Here is a 22,017-nt window from a genome sequence, read left to right as displayed (position 1 = left end):
ACTGTCATCAGATAGATTTGAAATGGGAGTAAAACTTATATTCAATATACTATCAAATGACATTTTCATTTCAAGTTCAGTCATAAAATGGATCTCACAGTAATGATTTCAATATGCGCAAGAACAAAATCACAGGTCAGCGATCCAACAGGAAAGATAGGGGCATGTTTGTAGGGGTTTGGTCTAGCAGTGTGCGCTCCGTTCAGCATAATCTAATAATATTCACCATCTGTATACTCGAACCTTCCCTTGAAAGTATGTGTATGTGCGATACGTCAGCTGAGCTGGTTGCCCTACTCAAATGCATTAGAAACTATTCAATTGAGTTTGTGTCGATCCATGATGGCTTCAAACTCAAATATGAGTAATTGCCACTGGTTACTATGGAACTAGATTTCTTTCTGACATGAGGTTTCTAGATGAACAGCAAGAGGGGCGGGTCGGGGGGGAACGTAATGACCTTCTGCTGTCCTAATACGCTGAGTGCGCACAGCTCTATTTCTCAGCTGCAGCGTCAGCCGAATGCCCCACTCTCCTGCAAGGATAGACCAGCATTTCCCAAACTCTGTCCTTGGGACCAAAAGGGTGCACGTTTTGGTTTTTGCACAAACACTACTCAGCTTATTCAACTTTTCAAAGCTTGATGATTAGTTGATTTGAATCAGCTGTGTAGTGCTAGGGCAAAAACCAAAACATGCACCAAGTTTGAGAAACCCTGGGGTAGACTAACACAGTCACTGTATCAATCAGCAAATGGACAATCTCTTTGAAATTGATGTTTATTTTTCTTTACAACTTTATTTTACAGATTACCATTCAATCATTGCCTTTAACAAGGCAAAATCTAAGTTTGAGACTCCAACCCACAGAACTGACTCAAGGGACGGATACTACAGACTAGAACAGCATAGCAGCCAGTCAGTCTCCCAGACACCTCCCTCACCAACACACACACCATGGTCAAATTCAGTAGGGCGCAACAACATGAAATGTTCCGATAAATGCAGTGTGTGGAACAGACATGATTTTCTCATGTAGAATGAAGAACCATGTCTGCTCTATGCATGACATTTCTATCTGAAACAGAACATTTGCACCCTTCTGAACCTGGCCCTCACATCAGCCAAACCGACAGTTGGTAACATCAATGTGGGTCACTATTTCTCCTGTATTCACTTTCTTATTACATTCAAAGGCTTCATCCCAAACAGCAACCTATTCCCTATACAGTTCACCACTTTGACCAGGGCCCGTGCACTTTATAGGGAATAGGGTGCCATTTGAGACACGGCCACAGGTTCTCTTTCCCTTTTCTAAGTTTCACCACAGGCCCCATCACGGAGGCTCACAGAAGTGACAGACAAGCCAAACAACACTCAGAGGAATTTGCAGAACACTATAGATCAGAGAGCAACATGAGGTCTAGACGTGACTGAGGACTCTTAAAGAGTAGGGCTACTATTGGACACGTTCTATTTGGATTTAGTAAAGTCCTTTCAAATGGTTTCCCAACGGGTCTGCTAATTTGAGCTACTTAAAAACACCAATAAAATACAAGGGAGCCTGGCTTCAGACGTCTACCTCTGGGTCAAGTAACTACAGCTGAGAGAAACAATTGGCATATTTTATTCCCACTCCTAACAATACAAGCTAATACCATCAGTGCTCACCGAGCCATTCTACCTATGCAGAACGGTCTCAATCAACAACCTCTGACGGATCGCTTGTCCTTCTCCTTTCCACTAAAAAGCTGAAGTTTTCATTAGCTACAACACAGTGTTGGGAGGACATGTTTTGTCCCTTTTCATTGAAAATCTAACTTCAATGTGCTCGATTAAATACGTTTCTTAATCTCAAATGAGGAAAAGTAGCAGAGGAAGGGTTTTGATCCGTTCCTAAGGATGGCTTGGCTGTTCGACTGCGCTGAGGGACGTGGCCCTGCTGCTGCGTTGCCTCAGAAGGTGTAGCCAGCAGGGGGTGCCTTGTCGTCCTTGTTGCTCTCCAGGGAGAACGGGGGGATGCGAACATCAAAGTGGGAGCCGTCCGTCCTCTCGATGCGGAACGTCCCCCTGCACAGAGAGAGCATCATTAGAATCTTGACCATCACACCTCTGTACTAAAATGGGAGAAAGGTTGATGTTATTTTTTTTTATGTTGGAAAGCTTGAGTTACACTTGCGTTTCCGTCTGTGTTTTAGATCGTTTGTTTACTTGCCTGTAGATCTGTGCAAGATTCACTCAAACGTCAATTAATATTTTAATGTTTCCCCAGCTTATGTTTACGGCAAGGACCAGGTTCAAATAGCAAAACCAATTTATTAAGTCATTCTCAGACCAGAACATCCATAAACCTGCATTTCAGGTACTGCTGTGTCTGCTGCAATACTCTTAACTCATGTTAATAATGCAGCTCCAACGTCACTGTGTGCTCCAACGTTACTGTGTGTAGAAGTACTTACCACATGTGTCCACTGGGTGCTTGAAGGGAAACATGGCTGCTGTACTGGAAGGCTGGCTGCTCTTTGGACAAGACTGGCTCCTGGAGACAAAAACCATAGGTTATAGCCTCTACTCAGTCGTGGAAGTAACATACTGTATGAGTGGCTGTGTCAAATACATGCTTCCTCTGACCATAGATCCTCTCAGCCAATGAGCTTGGAGAGGAATTGAGGAAACAAGGACAGAGGAAGCAAGTGTTTTGGCATTTAGTAAGGTTCAGAGACAGCCATTGAGAGTTTGTAATTCCGTTGTGTGGTGGCGGTTGTACTACTGACCCGACCTACGACCCCCCGGCCTCGGACCGTCTCCAGGGTGCCTGACAGGCTGAAGATCCTCCAGTGTCTCTCCCTCAGTTGCACCACCTCACTGCCCATGTTCTCCAGGCGGATGCAGTACCGCCACTGACACACGCCATATAAGCGTCGGGGACACATTATGTTGCCGTTCTTACAGTCTACATTTGTACCCTTGACTGGATATACGAGGCCTACATCATACATTGGTAAAAGTTCAAATTATTTGTACTTTTTCAGGGAATTGTAAAAAAATAAATGTTACTTACCCAGTACACATGAGAACTTTGAGCATCCTGAGAAAGAAAATACTGCATTTATTCTTTGTGCTCAGGCAGATTTAAGATCATCATAAGAATCACACGACAGAGTGGGAGGACTCAGGGACGAGTAGAACATTATTGAAAGGGTTGAGTTATGGAAAGAGCTCATAGTACCTGGTATAATATTTATTTGATAGCAAATGACATAATTAAAACAGAGGCTCTCTCTCAATGTCTTAACCTGCCGCTTGCCAGTTATACGGTGTTTCCTCCGACACATTGGTGCGGCTGGCTTCTGGGTTAAGCGAGCAGTGTGTCAAGAAGCAGTGCGGCTTGGCTCTCGACCGTCGCCTCTCTTGAGTCCGTACAGGAGTTGCAGCGATGGGACAAGACTAACTACCAATTGGATATCACAAAATAACAAATAATAAGAAGCTAAAAGGAAGGCAGATTTTTGAGAAAGAGCCTCATAGTCCAAACAGCGACATCATCCTTACCCTCATGCCCATGTAGAAGGGGATGACGGTGACCCTGATGTTCTCCGTCGTCTCTCTGTGCACGTCAGACAGCTCCAGCCAGGGATGGTTCTTCTCCTGCCATGCCTTCAGAGTGTCCCTCGCACTGAACGGGGGAGCTGGGGTGGCTGGACACACAGAACGCTCAGTTTACACAGTTGTAACACATACATACACACACTTGTGAATGCCCACAAAGTAACTGGATATATTGTATACTTTACAGTACCTGTGAATGTCAAATCTTTGAACACTTTATAGTACTACTGAATGTTTAAGTTGGAAGAAGAAGTTGTAATTTGTGAATGTTCCAAAACATTACTGGAAATGTACACCGAGTGTAGAAAACATGTTTCAACCTCAAGTCTGTGACAGACTGACCAGGTGAAAGCTATGATCCCTTATTGATGTCACTTGCTAAATCCACTTCAAATCAGTGTAGATGAAGGGGAAGAGACAGATTAAAGAATGAATTTTGTTGTGTATGTGTACCATTCAGAGGGTGAATAGGCAAAACAAAAGATTTAAGTGCCTCTGAACAGGGTACTGTAGTAGGTGCCAGGCGCATTGGTTTGTGTCAAGACCTGCAACGCTGCTTGATTTTTCACACTCAACAGTTTCCTGTGTGTATCAAGAATGGTCCACCACCCAAAGGACATCCAGCCAACTTGACAACTGTGAGAATCATTGGAGTCAACATGGGCCAGCATCCCTGTGGAACGCTTTCGACACCTTGTAGACTCCATTCCTCGAACAACAGGGGCTGTTCTGAGGGCAAAGGGGGGGTGCAACTCAATATAAGGAAGGTGTCCTTAATGTTTTGTACACTCAGTGTGTACTATGCTGTACAATGAAATGACACGTGGAAACTGGAAAACAGCGAGTTGCTGGCGCTTACTTTTGTCAGGGTTGAACATGAGGAAGCGCTCAAACAGCTCGTGCTGGATGGGGACCTGCTCTGTGGAGTTGTAGGGCAGGATGTCTTCATGACTCACATAGTCCAGACCTGAAACACACACATTGACAGCCAGGCAAAATGCCAGTCAGGAGGGAGGCTGGCAGGGACAGAAGTAGTACAAGGAAGTAACTAGGTTAGTTATACAAAATCACGTGGCAGCCAAGATTACTCACACACACTGACAGTGCCAGTTCCTGATAAGAACTCAACGCATTTTTGTGGGTGGTGGGAGAATTCAATATGTCCCGTTTGAAAAGAAATCCAACCACGTACCACATTTACTACACAGGGAGCAGCGGGTCATGTGTTGTTTACCTGGAATGGCATAGAGGGCTCTGCTGTCATCATGGTTCGCCAGGAACGTCACTGCTTCTGTCTGAGACCTCTGAGACTGTCAACACAACAGGAGAAACAACTAGAAGACTAGCAGTCTGGTATATGTCATCATTTAGGCCTAGTCAGCAAGAACAATGGCATTGCATTGGTAGTGTTCAGAGGTTACGTACTATGTGAGGGCAATCCCGCGTGTCGATGAGGACCTGGTAGTAAGTATGAGTTTTCCCCTTCACCTCTTTTGACCCGTGTGAACCAGGAGGCTCTGGCTTGCTGAGGATGGGACATGGGTGTAAAAATGTTTATAAAAATATAGATATCACCATTTAAAACACACTTCTAAGAAGATGTAAAACGCACCTGTCAGACATGGGAGGAATGACGTCTCGGTCATAGATACGGGCGTGCCAGGGGAACAGCACAATCCCTCTGTAGCCAAACACACTATGAAGGAAGAGCTGAGGAGAGAACATGGAGGAACAGACTTGAGGTTGATAACACCCTTTGTGACAAGGACAACTACAGTATAGGCTAGGCCTACTGTACAGAGCCACCATTCACCTAGGACCGGTTCCTCAGACACAGATTATGACTAGTCCTACACTAAAAAGCAAGCTCAATGAAAAATCTATTTTCAGTCCAAGATTAGGCATAATCTGTGTAGAGGAATCAAGTCGCCCCCTAATGTTTAGGTCTAGGACAGCGAGGCAAAAGATCATTATGGTTATGGGGGGGGGGGCTGACCAATAGCTCTGGTCTGGGTTGGTAAACCGCATGGCGCTGCCCCTCTTACCTGGCCCGTCTCATATTTGCCGTGCTGCTTCAACGCCTCAAACACTCCCACCGTCTCCAGAACCTTCCCCTCTGGCCTGTTCCTGCCAAACACAGGCCACACTATGACAACCAGGAACAAAAATCACATCACACTAGAGGTCTTCACAGGTCCACCCGAACCTGAATACCTGAAATCTGACCCAGATCCTATTTGTTAACCAGAACAGCAACTTGGCTGATAAATATCATTTTGGCACTCGGGTCCAATTGGGTCTGGTCTAAACTTGGACCCGTTAGTGTATGGGTTGGGTCTAGGTATGGTTGTAGTCGGGTCCGATCGTTCTCGGATCCCCCTATTTTAAATATTTTTTAATACGAACGAGTCTGTTCGGATCGGATTGTCCTCGGGTCCAACTTTTTGGACCCAAGAAGACCTCTACATCACACTGTAGAACTACATTAGTCTCACATAGCCAAGTGTTGTAACAGCTTGGAAATGGAACCTAGTGCACACAATACGCAACATGAGCACTGAGATGACATGTCATCTCATAGTCATCCCCCTTGGACTAAAGCTTCATCTCAAAAATCTGACAAATTGAATAAAACACCTAGATTTATCAAAGTTCAACAAACATAAATACCAAGTCTAATCTTTGTCATTCCCTTTGCAGTATTATATCAACAAGGTATTGTGAACAACAGCTGGCTGTGTTCAAGTCACTCATACTTGGACAGATCTATTCTTCAAAACATTGGGGGGTGATACAGGATGGGGGATTTAGTTTTGCGTGGCTCCTCTAGATATCCATATTATTGGCAGGTGATATAGAAGAGATCTGACCAAAGGCTTGCGTGTTCATCAGCTATGTTGGGGATTACTGGCAGAGGTTGACCCTTGGATTATAATACCGTCGCTGACAAGAACAACAACCAGGCTGCTGAAATACCAGAACAAACACATTGTTAAAAACGGAGGGTCAGATCGGTAACAAATGTTTCCTCATTTCATGGAGATTATCGTAACAAAAATAAGTTCTCATTGAGAGAGAAAGAACAGGACAGCAATACCTTACACAAGATTTACATAAAGTATAGACAGAATTACAAGCTGGTGCTGGATCGGTCTTCTAATTAATAACATTGTGGGGTCCATGTCAACCCAAGCCCTCCACCCCCTCTACATTTATTCCCTTGGCACGAGGGAGGCAAATAAATAGGACTCATTACTCTGTGCTGGCTCAAGCTAACCTGCACTCTTATGTAATCAACAGCAGATCAGGCTTTGTAGATGGGTCCAAAGCTCTCTACGTTCTTCCACTCAGACAAAAAGTGAACTAGCTAATATAGGTCAAATATGTTGCCAACTTCCTACTAGTGTTCCAATGTCACTTTTTCCACGATAGGTGGCTTAGTGGCTATGTAAGTCGACACTCGAGGTCTTCACAGGTTTACCCGAACACCGGAGACCCCGGGTCCAAAATTCAAACTTTTCCCTCGGGTCCTGGTCAGGTCCTGTTTGATTGTCATCGGGTCTATGGAACTACAGCTGATAGACCCGACTACAGCTCTGTATAGCATATGTATTTCACACTAATAAAGTGCATTTATTGACTTACAGAAAGCCTAGCCAACATATAAAGATATATTCGTTAACCAGAAAAGCAACAGGGCTGATAAATTTAATTTTGTCACTCAGGTCCAATTGGGTCTGGTCTAGGCTTGGACCCATTAGGGTACGGGTCAGGTGCATTCAGGTTTGGGTCCGATTGTTCTCGGGTCCCGGGGCCAACGTTTAGGACACGAGAAGACCTCTACTACACTCTCACTTTGACCTGTCTGAAAACAACCCGGCTTGCAGCTAGGGCTGACCCCATTTAGTAAACTGGTCGATAGGCTGTCGGTCGACTGAGATTTCTTTAGTCGAGCAGTAACAAAAATAAATCATGGTATACAAGACATCTGTCTGAGTGGACTGATCCATTGTTGGGGCCATCAATCGAAGACGTGCTAGTGAAATTGTATACGGTTATATTACGTATGAACAAATGGTGCAAATAATATAACAAATGCACTTTCTCCCGCATTGGATAGCGGTTGCTGTCCGTGGTTCTGAAACCCATCAGTGCGCTGTTGAATTGGCACCTTTTCCTAGACCATGTTGCTATGTCCATAGAAGCAAAGTTAACCAGCATATTGGTGTTGAGAACAATGCGGTGGAGGCAGGAGTGGAGTTAGAGACGAGAAAACAGCCCTTGCCTTCATTGTCTAAGAAAAGTGAGGAGAGGAAACGCCAACTTAATTAGATCTATAACCAAAAGTCTAACGTTAAAATGTGTCTGACTTTATAAATCATCCATATACATCTACAGAAATAAGACAGATCCTGCTGCTGTTGCCTGTGAGTGTTTGTTTAATAGCCTACTGATTCCGTGCGCACCAAGCCTCACAACAAGTCGGATAAACAATTTCACAAATTCTGCAGTATTTAATCTTGGCTTGTGAGGGAATACGGAATGTTTTTCCTAAACAAATGAGGGATTTCGGTAACAGAACTTTCTCTCAACCAGCTTCATGAGGTAGTCCTGGAATGAATTTCAATTAACAGGTGTGCCTTGTTAAAAGTACATTTTTGGAATATCTTTCCTTCTTCATGCGTTTGTGCCAATCAGTTGTGTTGTGACAAGGTAGGGGTGGTATACAGAAGATGGTATTTTACCAAATAGGGCTAAGCCCATATTATGGCAAGGACAGCTCAAAAAAGCAAAGAGAAACGACAGTCCATCATGACTTTAAGACATGAAGGTCAGTCAATTCGAAAAATTTCAAGAACTTGTAAAGTTTCATCTGCAGTCGCAAAAACCATCAAGGGCTATGATGAAACTGGCTCTCATGAGGACCACCACAGATAAGGAAGACCCAGAGTTACCTCTGCTGCCGAGAGTTAACTGCACCATAGAAATTGCAGCCCAAATAAATAAAGTCCAAGTAACCGACATCTTAACAGCAACTGTTCAGAGGAGACTGTGTGAATCAGGCCTTCATGGTCAAACTGCTGTAAAGAAACCACTACCAAAAAGGACACCAACAAGAAGAGACTTGCTTGGGCCAAGAAACACAAGCAATGGACATCAGACCAGTGGAAATCTGTCCTTTAGTCTGGAGTCCAAATTGGAGATTTTTAGTTTCAACCGCCATGTCTTTGTGAGACACAGAGTAGGTGAACAGATGATCTCTGCACGTGTGGTTCCCACCGTGAAGCATGAAGGTGGTGGTGTGATGGTGCTTTGCTGGTGACACTGATTTATTTAGAATTCAAGGCACACTTAACCAATATGGCTACCACAGTATTCTGCAGCGATTCACCATCCCATCTGGTTTGTGATTAGTGGGAATATCATTTGTTTTTCAACAGGACAATGACCCAACACACCTTCAGGCTGTGTAAGAGCTATTTGACCAAGAAGGAGAGTGATGGAGTGCTGCATCAGATGAACTGGCCTACAATCAGCCGACCTCAAACCAATTGAGATGACCGCAGAGTGAAGGAAAAGCAACCAACAAGTGCTCAGCATGTGTGTGAATTCCTTCAAGACTGTTGGAAAAGCATTCCAGGTGAAGCTGGTTGAGAGAATGATGACAGCATTGCACACTCTTGGCAAAGGGTGGCTACTTTGAAGAATCAAAAATATATTTTTATTTGTTTAACACTTTTTTGGTTACTACATGGTGTTATTTCAGTTTGATGTCTTCACTATTATTCTACAATGTAGAAAAATAGTAAAAATGTTTTTAAAAACTTGAATGAGGTGTCCAAACGTTTGACTGGGAATGTATGCATGGTTAAAGTCGGAAGTTTACATACACCTTAGCCAAATACATTTAAACTCAGTTTCACAATTCCTGACATTTAATCCAAGTAAAAATTCAATGTTTTAGGTCAGTTAGGATCACCACTTTATTTTAAGAATGTGAAATGTCAGAATAATAGTTGAGAATTATTTATTTCATCACATTCCCAGTGAGTCAGAAGTTTACATACACTCAATTAGTATTTGGTAGCATTGCCTTTAGATTGTTGATCTTGGGTCAAACATTTTGGGTAGCCTTCCACAATAAGTTGGGGGAATTTTGGCCCATTCCTCCTGACAGAGCTGGTGTAACTGAGTCAGGTTTGTAGGCCTCTTTGCTTGCACACGCTTTTTCCAATTCTGCCCTCAAATTTTCTATAGGATTGAGGCCAGGGCTTTGTGATGGCCACTCCAATACCTTGACTTTGTTGTTCTTAAGCCATTTTGCCACAACTTTTGAAGTATGCTTGGGGTCATTGTCCATTTGGAAGACCCATTTGTGACCAAGCTTTAACTTCCTGACTGATGTCTTGAGATGTTGCTTCAATAAATCCACAATTTCTCTTCCTCGTGATGCCATCTATTTTGTGAAGTGCACCAGACCCTCCTGCAGCAAAGCACCCCCACAACATGATGCTGCCACCCCGTGCTTCACGGTTGGGATAGTATTCTTCGGCTTGCAAACCTCCCCCTTTTTCCTCCAAACATAACGATGGTCATTATGGCCAAACAGTTTTATTTTTGTTTCATCAGACCAGGGGACATTTCTCCAAAAATAACGATATTTGTCCCCATGTGCAGTTGCAAACTGTAGTCTGGCTTTTTTATGGCACTTTTGGAGCAGTGGCTTCTTCCTTGCTGAGCGGCCTTTCAGGTTATGTCGATATAGGACTTGTTTTACTGTGGAAAAATATACAGATTTTTACCTTGGCAGCTCGGGGATTCAATCTTGCAACCTTACAGTTAACTAGTCCAACGCTCTAACCACCTGCTTTACATTGCACTCCACGAGGAGCCTGCCTGTTACGCGAATGCAGTAATAAGCCAAGGTAAGTTGCTAGCCAGCATTAAACTTACCTTATAAAAAACTATCAATCATAATCACTAGTTAACTACACATGGTTGATGATATTACTAGTTTATCTAGCGTGTCCTGCGTTGCATATAATCGATGCAGTGCGCATTCGCGAAAAAGGACTGTCGTTGCTCCAACGTGTACCTAACCATAAATATCAATGCCTTTCTTAAAATCAATACACAAGTATATATTTTTAAACCTGCATATTTAGTTAATATTGCCTGCTAACATTAATTTATTTTAACTAGGGAAATGGTGTCACTTCTCTTGCAACAGAGTCAGGGTATATGCAGCAGTGTCCTAACAAAGACAGCCAACTTCGCCAAACAGGGGATGATTTAACAAAAGCGCATTTGCGAAAAAAGCACAATCGTTGCACGACTGTACCTAACCATAAACATCAATGCCTTTCTTAAAATCAATTCACAGAAGTATATACTTTTAAACCTGCATATTTAGCTAAAAGAAATCCAGGTTAGCAGGCAATATTATCCAGGTGAAATTGTGTCACTTCTCTTGCGTTCATTGCACGCAGAGTCAGGGTATATGCAACAGTTTGGGCCGCCTGGCTCGTTGCGAACTGATTTGCCAGAATTTTACGTAATTATGACATAACATTGAAGGTTGTGCAATGTAACAGGAATATTTAGACTTATGGATGCCACCCGTTAGATAAAATACGGAGCGGTTCCGTATTTCACTGAAAGAATAAACGTTTTGTTTTTGAGATGATAGTTTCCGGATTCTACCATATTAATGACCTAAAGCTCGTATTTGTGTGTTATTATGTTATAATTAAGTCTATTTGATAGAGCAGTCTGACTGCGCGATGGTAGGCACCAGTATGCTCGTAAGCATTCATTCAAACAGCACTTTCGTGCGTTTTTCCAGCAGCTCTTCGCTGTGCTTCAAGCATTGTGCTGTTTATGACTTCAAGCCTATCAACTCCCGAGATTAGGCTGGTGTAACCGATGTGAAATGGATAGCTAGTTAGCGGGGTGCGCGCTAATAGCGTTTCAAACGTCACTCGCTCTGAGACTTGGAGTAGTTGTTCCCCTTGCTCTGCATGGGTAACGCTGCTTCGAGGGTGGCTGTTGTCGATGTGTTCCTGGTTCGAGCCCAGGTAGGGGCGAGGAGAGGGACGGAAGCTATACTGTTACACTGGCAATACTAAAGTGTCTATAAGAACATCCAATAGTCAAAGGTATATGAAATACAAATCGTATAGAGAGAAACAGTCCTATAATTCCTATAACTACAACCTAAAACTTCTTACCTGGGAATATTGAAGACTCATGTTAAAAGGAACCACCAGCTTTCATATGTTCTCAAGTTCTGAGCAAGGAACTTAAACGTTAGCTTTCTTACATGGCACATATTGCACTTTTACTTTCTTCTCCAACACTTTGTTTTTGCATTATTTAAACCAAATTGAACATGTTTCATTATTTATTTGAGGCTAACTTGATTTTATTGATGTATTATATTAAGTTAAAATAAGTGTTCATTCAGTGTTGTTGTAATTGTCATTATTACAAATAAATAAATAAAAAAAATCGGCCGATTCATCGGTATTGGCCTTTTTTGGTCCTCCAATAATCGGTATCGAAAAATCAATCGGTCGACCTGTAGTACGTTCATCTCTAGGAGACAGAACACGTCTCCTTCCTGAGCAGTATGACGGCTGCATGGTCCCATGGTGTTGATACTTGCGTACTATTTTTTATACAGATGAACGTGGTACCTTCAGGCATTTGGAAATTGCTCCCAAGGATGAACCAGACTTGTGGAGGTCTCAATTTTTTTCTGAGGACTTGGCTGATTTCTTTAGATTTTCCCATGATGTCAAGCAAAGAGGCACTGAGTTTGAAGGTAGGCCTTCAAATACATCCACTCACCTCCAATTGACTCAAATGATGTCAACTAGCCTATCAGAAGCTTCTAAAGCCATAACATTTTCTGGAATTTTCCAAGCTGTTTCAAGGCACAGTCAACATAGTGTATGTAAACTTCTGACCCACTGGAATTGTGATACAGTGAAATAATGTCTGTAAACAATTGTTGGAAAAATGACTTGTGTCATGCAAAGTAGATGTCCTAATCGACTTGCCAAAACTATAGTTTGTTAACAAGAAATGTGTGGAGTGGTTGAAAAACGAGTGTCAATAACTCCAACCTAAGTGTACGTAAACTTCCGACTTCAACTGTACGTACGTACGTACGCACGCACGCACGCACGCACACACGCACGCACACAGTACCATTCAAAAGTTTGGGGTCACTTAGAAATGTACTTGTTTTTGAAAAGGAAAGCTAATTTTTTTGTCCATTAAAATGACATCAAATTGATCAGAAATACAGTGATCAGAAATACAACATTGTTAATGTTGTAAATGACTATTGCTGGAAATGGAAGATTTTTAATGGAATATCTACATAGGCGTACAGAGGCCCATTATCAGCAATCAGCACTCCTATGTTCCAATGGCACGTTATGTTAGCTAATCCAAGTTTATAATTTTAAAGTCTAATTGATCATTAGAAAACCCTTTTACAATTATGTTAGCACAGATGAAAACTGTTGTTCTGATTTAAAGAAGCAATAAAACTGGCCTTCTTTAGACTAGTTGATTATCTGGAGCTTCAGCATTTGTGGGTTCGATTACAGGCTCAAAATGGCCAGAAATAAAGACCTTTCTTCTGAAACTCGTCAGTCTATTCTTGTTCTGAGAAATTAAGGCTATTCCATGCGAGAAATTGCCAAGAAACTGAAGATCTCGTACAACGCTGTGTACTACTCCCTTCACAGAACAGTGCAAACTGTCTCTAACCAGAATAGAAAGAGGAGTGGGAGGCCCCGGTGCACAACTGAGCAAGAGGACAAGTACATTAGTGTCTAGTTTGAGAAACAGACGCCTCACAAGTCCTTAACTAGTAGCTTCATTAAATAGTGCCCGCAAAACACCAGTCCCAACGTCAACAGTGAAGAGGCAACTCTGGGATGCTGGCCTTCTAGGCAGAGTTGCAAAGAAAAAGCCATATCTCAGACTAGCCGATGAAAAAGAAAAGATTAAGATGGGCTAAAGAACACAGATACTGGACAGAGGAAGATTGGAAAAAAGTGTTATGGACAGACGAATCTAAATTTGAGATGTTCGGATCACAAAGAACAACATTTGTGAGACGCAGAAAAAATGAAAAGATGCTGGAGTAGTGCTTGATGCCATCTGTCAAGTATGGCGTAGGCAATCTGATGGTCTGGGGGTGCTTTGGTGGTGGTAAAGTGGTAGATTTGTATAGGGTAAAAGGGATCTTGAAGAAGAAAGGCTATTACTCAATTTTGCAACACCATGCCATACCTTGTGGATGTCGCTTAATTGGAGCCAATTTTCTCCTACAACAGGACAATGACCCAAAGCACAGCTCCAAACTATGCAAGAACTATTTAGGGAAGAAGCAGTCAGCTGGTATTCTGTCTATAATGGAGAGGCCAGCACAGTCACCGGATCTCAACCCTATTGAGCGGTTGTGGGAGCAGCTTGACCATATGGTAAGTAAGAAGTGCCCATCAAGCCAATCCAACTTGTGGGAGGTGCTTCAGGAAGCATGGGTTGAAATCTCTTCAGATTACCTCAACAAATTGACACCTAGAATGCCAAATTTCTGCAAGGCTGTAATTGCTGCAAATGGAGGATTCTTTGATGAAAGCAAAGTTTGAAGAACAATTATTATTTCAATTAAAAATCATTATAATCTTGTCCACGTCTTGATTATATTTCCTATTCATTTTGCAACTCATTTCATGTACATTTTCATGGAAAACAAGGTCATTTCTAAGTGACCACAAACTTTTGAATGGTAGTGTATATCAGTGGAGGCTCCTCAGAGGATGGGGAAGACCATCCTCAGTGAATTTCATAAAAATTAAAATGGTAAAATATTAAATGTATACTTTCTAGATAAAACTATACTAAATATAATCACATCACCAAATAACTGATTAAAACATACTATTTTGTAAAGAAGGTCTACAGTAGCTTCAACAGCACTCTGTAGGGTAGCACCATGGTGTAGCCTGAGGACAGCTTGCTTCTGTCCTCCTCTGGGTATATTGACTTCAATACCAAACATAGGAGGCTCATGGTTCTCACCCCCTACCATAGACTTATACAGTAATTATGACAACTTCCAGAGGACGTCCTCCAGCCTATCAGAGCTCTTGCAGCCTGAACTGACATGTTGTCCACCCAATCAAAGGATCAGAGAATGAACCTTGTACTAAAAGCATAAGCTACAGCTAGCTAGCACTCCATAAAATGTTGTGAGTAGTTGACTCAAAAAGAGAGAAAGACAATAGTTTAACAGTTTAACAAATACATTAATTTCTTCCAAAATGATGGAGAAGCATCACTTAGCAAATGCAGCTAGCTGGTTTAGCCTACTGAAACAGGGGAATGCTATGTTAGCTAGTTGGCTGAGACTTTCCAACACAACACTGGAAGTCTTCCAAGTCAAGGTAAGCTTTTGGTATTACTAATTTATTTCCACCGGGGCCCACCGGTGTAAATGCTTACTGACTGTACACTAACGTTACTGCATGATTGTATCGGGTTTACTAACGCGTTAGTTCTATTAGCTATGCTGACTATGACGTTACTTTAGCTAATATGGTGACAACGATGTAGGCTGTTTTTTTCGCCTGGTCACATACAGCTGATGTGTTGTCCATAGAAGTCCACAAGCGAAGGAAAGAGGTGAGAGAAGGAATACAACGTGGCTGCTATTGATGCATTATTGGGCAGAATTCAAGACAGTGGACGAACTGGCTAGCTAACTTGCTAGCTAGGTCACATTAGCTTAGAAGGTAGCCCTTACCGTGACGACATAAACCTCGTCTGCTGAATGTTGGGCAATCCACATGCTAAACACGGTAACCGGGGTCTCTTCACCTCAAGTCCACTACTCCCTTCAATAATACTCAATATTCTATGTGTATGTTTCCTGTTGTATTTACTGACAGTAGTCAGAAAGCCTCGTCGTATTGCACAAGCAGCCATCTTTCCTACTTCTGCACAAGCACGCCGAGGCTGACGTGTATAAAAGCGGGCGAATTAAAAACTTGATTTAAAGGTCCAATGCAGCCGTTTTTATCTCAATATCAAATACTTTCTGGGTAACAATAAAGTACCTTACTGTAATTATTTTCAATTAAAATGGTCAAAAATATTCCTAGCAAAGATACATTTCTCAAGCAAGAATTTAGCTAGGACTGTGTTCTGAGTGGGGAGGGAAATTTGAAAATAAAATATCCTGCCTCTTCTTCACCAGTGAATCAATGAGGATGTGCAAGCAGCACTTCGGGTATTTTGTCTTTGTATTGCCTAATCTTATGATAATGGATCACATGACTATGAAAGCTCAGTCTTTGTGGTCAGATTGGTAACAAAATCATCCTGCCTGGTCTAGCTGGTTGGTTTGTGACTTTACTACCTACAGGCATACATGAGCATAAATATTTCAGTTATGGACTATCAGATATTAAAATGTAAAAACATTTTTTTTGGGGGGGGGTTAAAAAGTAACTTTGTCACCTTGCAAACAGGTTGATAACTTGTAGTTACACAATTCCTTTACATTCATGATCCCATTTCTTATGTGCTAAAGGGTCATCGCTGATGAAAGGCCTGCAAAATGAGGAGGAGGAGCTACTTGAGGACGAAGAGTATGCGATTGAGACACAGACACACATACACAGGACAGACAGGTGAACATCGACTGGCAGAGAAGCAGTTGAACTGGTTCCCCCCTAACCCTTCTAGTTTGATCTAGGAAGTTGTGGGAAGGTACGTTTTTGGTTTCCCATTGGTTCTGGGAACAAAGCCAGAAGTTTCCGTACCGGTAAAACTGAATGTTTTTTAAACGTTCTAAGAACGGAAGTGAACATTTTGCCTGTTCTGGGAACGTTCATTTTTAGGTTGCAGGTAGGTTCTGAGAATGTTTTACTCTGGTTCTATTAAAGTTTTCCTGGGAGGTTTTATTAATGCTCTGAGAACAAAATTATAGGTGATTTGTTTTTTGAATAATTTCCTTAACTTTCACTGAATGTTTCAATAAGTCTTTTAATAACACTGCTAGCTTATTTTGGGCACATTTTTTTTTAAACTCCAAGCACAGATAGGACACATGGAAATTAGTTTCCTTAGACATGAATCATTAAAACAAATACAAATACATTTGTTTATTGTGACAGCATCTGTGAAATGTGAACCTATAATCTTCTGTCTATCCATGGAATTAGCAGTGGTGGAAAAAGTACCCAATTGTCATACTTGAGTAATTTTCTATTAAGGTATGTTTACTTTTACTCAAGTAAAAGTGAGTCACCCAGTAAAATATTGCTTGAGTAAAAGTCTAAAAGTATTTGGTTTTAAATATACTCAAGTATGAAAAGTAAATGTAATTGCTAAAATATACTTCGTATTGAAAGTAGAAGTGTAAATAATTTCAAATTCCCAATATTAAGAAAACCAGACAGTACCATTTTATTACAGATAGCCAGGGGCACACTCCAACACTTAGACATAATTTACAAACTAAGCATTTGTGTTTAGTGAGTCCGCCAGATCAAAGGCAATAGGGATGACCAGGGATGTTCTCTTGATAAGTGTGTGAATTGGACCATTTTCCTGTCCTGCTTAGCATTCCAAATGTAACGAGTACTTTTGGGTGTCAGGGATAATGTATGGAGTGAAAAGTGCATTATTGTCTTTTGGAATGTAGTAAAGTAAAAGTTGTCAAAAATATAAATAGTCAAGTACAGATACCCCCAAAACGACTTAAGTAGTACTTTAAAGTAATTTTACTTAAATAATTTCCACCACTGGGAATTAGTCCACTGCGCCACCAAGATGGAGCTAGCATGCCTTGTTTCTTTACTCATACAAAGCTGTTCATTTTAGTCTGTCCAACAGACCCCATTTCAAAGGAAACAAGAACTTATTAAGATGAGGTGTGGCCAATTAGTGGCGAGGCCAGCACACCTGAAAACACTTAACAAGAAAGAGGATAGAGAAAGTTTTGTTTATGCTGAGAATAAAATCTATATGTTTTTAAATAACATTATTTAGAATGTTCTCTGAACTAAAGTTTTCTTGTGTTGTTTTTATGGAAAAAAAAGCTAAATAAGTATTCTGCAAGGTTTTCCCCAAAATCTATCACAGATTGACATTCATAGAACAAATTAGTCAGATTTTTACCTTCTTTTTTTGCAGAAAACGCAGATATCATCAGTAGCCACAAATTTGGACAACATAGAATTACATGGATATATCTTATGTAAAATCTTAAAGTGCACTTCCTTAAATTTGCTTGATATACAATATTTGTAAAGCATCAAGCAAGCTTTTTTCCAGACAATGTCAGATGGTTCCGTGAATGGACAATTTGTCATATATATTTATTACAACAAGATTTCTCAAGTAAGCCCACGCCTTCCAAACTATGATCATCATTAAAGCTAAGATGAGTTTTCATTAGTGTAGTTAGACCACTGGGAATGGCTTTGATCACAGAAATAAACTCTCTGAAAGGTATTGGAATCTCATTCAATGTTACAAATTGTTCATATGCAAGAATATTACCCGTTGTCAAAAACATCAAGAACAAAGTCAATATTCCTCTCATGCCAGCTGGGGTAGAACAATGACTTATTCCTTACAGTTATATCTGAATTATTACACAAAAGAAAGCTTTATGTGGGGAAAAAATGTGCAGGAAACATTTTCTAGGACATTAAAGCTTTTTGGTGGAACCTAGCCAATTTAGCGGGTAATCTTTCAGGAATATAACTACATTTCAGTAAAGATTGAATACCTCCCAACTTATTAAACACATTATTTGGAATGAAATACCATATTGATTTTGTATTGATCAAACTTCTTTTCAACACTTGAAAGTGTTATTTATGTCACAAAATCCAACACTTCCAGAATGCCTTCACCTCTTTTATTACAGAGGACTGACTTTTTTTTCTTCCAGATGAAGTCAAGAAAGGTCTTGTTGATCTCTTTACAGGTAGAGGGATTTACAAATAAAGATAATGAGGGGTACGTACACAAAACGAGACAGTCCCTCTGCTTTGGACAGAAGCACTCTCCCAAGTATAGAAAGATCCCTTTGTAGCCAATTATTAAATATATTCTTGGTTTTCTTAATTTTAGGAGAGAAATTCATATGTTGTCTGACTAAGTGTTTTTTTGACAAATGTATTCCTAAATATTTAACACAGTCCTTTACAGGAATATTTTCTATTTCTTTATCATCAGAGTCATATAAACATACGATTTCACATTTAGAAACGTTTTAATCCAGATGCAATAGAGAATGCAGTGATAGCATTAAGGGCATGGACGACCTGGTCTTTGTCTTTAAAAAAAAGAGTAGGACCATCAGCCAGTTGGGACATTCTGATTTCTCTGTTATATAATTTCTCTGTTATATTTCTCTGTTATTATATAATTATAATTTGTTTTATTTTTTCTCCCTTTGCTACGCTCATCTGTTATTGTCACTTTGTCCTATTGTTGTCTAATATCTTTTCATGTTTGTCTTGAATGTTGTTAATTGGAAAATGCAAAAAAAATTAAATAAAAAAATTTAAAAAAATGGATAAGCCATGTGGATTTACATTATTCAGAATATCTAGAGATAGAAGTTCCACTACCAAAAGGAATAAAAAGGGCGTACACTTCTGTTGATACTGAATATTTTGGATGTATTAAGGTTCAGTAACACAGTATTTAAAAAACATGTTTTTTTGTGGAAGTAGCTACGTACGTCAGATCCTGTCACAAGGTGAACATAGATGCTTCAAAGACAGCTTTTTCTCTCCTGTCGTTACTAGTTAGTAAAATTAGCCAAACTCTCATCGTTATCGGACAACTTAAAATGGGTAGTTGATACAATGATTAGATTAATACTAAATGTATCCATTTGTGAAGAATTGAGAATGGATCATCTGTATAAACTGTCAACGTTTGCTCCTGGTCGTAGGTTTGCTAGCTAACGTGGTTAGCTATATTTGTAGCCAGAGCACTCTCTTCTTGTAGCTAGCTAGTTTAGCTGGCTAACTCTGCTCGGCCAGCTACGGGCGAACAACAACTAGCTAATCCAGCCACTTGTCAGCACAGTTCATTGTAACTAACTACGTAAGTCTGACAGTTAACGTTAGCTAAAGAGAATGGCGTCGTCATTTGTGATTGGAAACACATTTCGAGAGAGGGTAAGAGACTTGCTGGAGAAGGATGAGGCTTCAGTTCCAACAGAACTACAGAACGAATTGGAAGATATTCTTCAACAGGAACAACCATCAACTCTGTCTTTCAGAACTGCAAGAAAACTTCATAAATGTCTGCTAGACAATGGTATGTATAAACATAGTTGCACAGGTCTTACATTTCACGAATTAAGTACTAGCCTATGTGTACTTCACCTTCCTCTCAGGTCAACCCTTCTACCTTAATGAGTTGTTGGAGGACAGCTCATTGCACCTGCCTAAGGTTGAAACGCCCCCCAGAGTAAGTGAGACCTCGATGTATGGTTATTCCTTCAGCCCCTTAATTTGATGTCCGTCATGAGGACTACACTAAAGCGTTACACCCTCTTTGTGACAGAACCCTGTGCTCGTGGCTCGTCTGGAGAGAATCAGAGCCAAGTTGGCCAATGAAGAATACAACAGGATCACACGGAATGTAAACACTCAGGTGAATTGCACAGTCCACACGTAGCATGTAGCCTACTGTACGTATTGGATTGATATATGGCAGCCAGCTTAAATATATGATAGTGTTTAGTGTTTTGGTTGTTGTTGATTCATGTGAGAACTTCTCTTCCCCCCCCCCCCAGCAAATGAATCGTCGTGAGACATTGGCGGACTTTGGGAGAGAAGGTTGCTATGGGTTTCAAACGTTTGCATGCAATCAGTCTCTTAAGATTGTCACTATCGTCTCCATCTACCTTTTCCTCAATCCTCCCTCCTCTAATGCTGACGTGTATGTGTGTGTGTGGTCTGTCTCTAGTGCGCTCAGCCAAAGCTGCTGTTGTGACGGTCTTAAACTTCCTAGTGACAGTGGTGGCGACGTTCGCCTGCTCCTATCTCGGCAGTCAATACCTCTTCACAGAGACAGCGGCGGTAAGAATTCGTACAAAGATCCCTCACCACTCGTACAAGCTGGGCAAGCGTAAACCCTATTGCCTGACGAGATTAATAGTGTCACTTAAACCTCGATTGTGTGATAAGCGATGATTAAGCTAGTACTGCATTGTGTTGTAAATTAACAAAAATGTTGTTTGAAAATGTAATCATGAAGAAAGCTACATTTCAAAACCCTGTTTAAGAATCAGTATCTTTGTTGACATGTTTGATTGTGTGTTTCAGAGGGTGATATCTGCAGTGATTGCTGCATCCGTAGTCGGCCTGGCAGAGCTGTATGTTCTGGTACGGACCATGGAGGGAGAGCTAGGAGAACCATAGCGCCAGTCAGTGTTCTTATCAACAAAACACATTGCTGGAGAACTATGCCCTTACCTGACCCACTAGTGGACTTCAAAACAGAAATCAAAGGGGTTACATTTACATTACATTTTAGTCATTTAGCAGATGCGCTTATCCAGAGTGACTTACAGGAGCAATTAGGGTTAAGTGCCTTGCTCAAGGGCACATCGACAGATTTTTCACCTAGTCAGCCCGGGGATTCGAACCAGCAACTCTTCGCATACTGGCCCAACCTCTTAACCGCTAGGCTACCTGAGTGGAAGTCGATGTACAGCTTTGACTTAACCCCAAAACTAGTGATAAGAATTGTCCCACGTTATTCATGAATTGAAAACGGATTAGTGTGAGGATCTTGAATGTGACCCAGATGTAAAAGTTGTTTGTGCTTTACCATCGCTGCTCTATCATGATGACGTTGACTCCGTGTTTCCCAACTCATTTATTTACTAATGTGCACTAAACAAGTTGGGATATTTAGCTATTTATTTCCATCCATTTTGCTTTCATAGGGCCTGTTAAAATAACCCCATTTAAAAGAAAATGTAGGTTAATTTCCTACTAGGATGTATCAGGGATTTTTTCATACAATAGTTTATTCATACTGTACTTTACACTCCTTCAGTGTGTTTCTGTGTAGTCAATGTTTGTTTGTCTACTCAATAAAATGAGCGGCTATGTAATTACAAACTCTAAGATCAGTTTGGTTCAATGTAAAAAGATATATATATATATATACATACAGTACCAGTCCAAAGTTTGGACACCTACTCATTCAAGGGTTTTTCTTTATTTTGACTGTTTTCTACATTGTAGAATAATAGTGAAGACATCAACACTATGAAATTACACATATGGAATCGTATAGTAACCAAAAAAGGGTTAAACAAATCAAAATACATTTT

General features: G+C 40.9%; 2 protein-coding genes across 3 annotated transcripts; one reads left to right on the top strand and one right to left on the bottom strand.

Moving 5' to 3' along the window:
• Nucleotides 1-765: 765 nt before the first annotated feature.
• LOC120028756 (polymerase delta-interacting protein 2-like) lies at nucleotides 766-15,654 on the bottom strand. Of its 2 annotated transcripts, none has more exons than XM_038973989.1 (11): nucleotides 15,439-15,654; nucleotides 5,654-5,735; nucleotides 5,221-5,318; nucleotides 5,034-5,133; nucleotides 4,843-4,918; nucleotides 4,468-4,575; nucleotides 3,552-3,697; nucleotides 3,061-3,087; nucleotides 2,774-2,899; nucleotides 2,459-2,538; nucleotides 766-2,069 (listed from the first exon to the last, which is right to left on the bottom strand). In XM_038973989.1, the coding sequence occupies exons 1-11, from the start codon at nucleotides 15,618-15,620 to the stop codon at nucleotides 1,955-1,957; spliced, it is 1,140 nt and encodes a 379-aa protein (XP_038829917.1). In that variant the 5' UTR covers nucleotides 15,621-15,654; the 3' UTR covers nucleotides 766-1,954. The 2 variants fall into 2 exon arrangements, with proteins under 2 accessions (XP_038829917.1, XP_038829918.1); XM_038973990.1 differs by having other exon boundaries at nucleotides 5,654-5,729; nucleotides 15,439-15,653.
• Nucleotides 15,655-19,397: 3,743 nt separating this feature from the next.
• Nucleotides 19,398-21,808, top strand: LOC120028384 (transmembrane protein 199-like). The gene is made up of 6 exons (XM_038973614.1): nucleotides 19,398-19,985; nucleotides 20,065-20,138; nucleotides 20,235-20,324; nucleotides 20,467-20,509; nucleotides 20,640-20,752; nucleotides 20,999-21,808. Exons 1-6 carry the CDS (start codon nucleotides 19,802-19,804, stop codon nucleotides 21,092-21,094), a joined length of 600 nt encoding a protein of 199 aa, XP_038829542.1. The 5' UTR covers nucleotides 19,398-19,801; the 3' UTR covers nucleotides 21,095-21,808.
• Nucleotides 21,809-22,017: the final 209 nt, after the last annotated feature.

Source organism: Salvelinus namaycush, chromosome 34, assembly GCF_016432855.1.
Source record: "Salvelinus namaycush isolate Seneca chromosome 34, SaNama_1.0, whole genome shotgun sequence".
NCBI classification, from domain to species: Eukaryota; Metazoa; Chordata; class Actinopteri; order Salmoniformes; family Salmonidae; genus Salvelinus; species Salvelinus namaycush.
Note: the sequence above shows the minus strand (reverse complement) of the source record. Positions and strands in the feature narration are given on the sequence as shown.

What these genes read in the sequence shown, in the direction of transcription:
- LOC120028756 (XM_038973989.1), bottom strand. Translation starts at nt 15,620, where the DNA reads ATGGCTGCTTGTGCAATACGACGAGGCTTTCTGACTACTGTCAGTAAA. An exon ending in GCCGGGGGGTCGTAGGTCGG is followed by an intron (nt 2,539 to 2,773) that starts GTCAGTAGTACA and finishes TTTTGTCTCCAG; the next exon opens with GAGCCAGTCTTGTCCAAAGA. An exon ending in GCACCCAGTGGACACATGTG is followed by an intron (nt 2,070 to 2,458) that starts GTAAGTACTTCT and finishes CTCTCTGTGCAG; the next exon opens with GGGGACGTTCCGCATCGAGA.
- LOC120028384 (XM_038973614.1), top strand. Translation starts at nt 19,802, where the DNA reads ATGGCGTCGTCATTTGTGATTGGAAACACATTTCGAGAGAGGGTAAGA. An exon ending in AGGTTGAAACGCCCCCCAGA is followed by an intron (nt 20,139 to 20,234) that starts GTAAGTGAGACC and finishes TCTTTGTGACAG; the next exon opens with AACCCTGTGCTCGTGGCTCG. An exon ending in CACGGAATGTAAACACTCAG is followed by an intron (nt 20,325 to 20,466) that starts GTGAATTGCACA and finishes CCCCCCCCCCAG; the next exon opens with CAAATGAATCGTCGTGAGAC.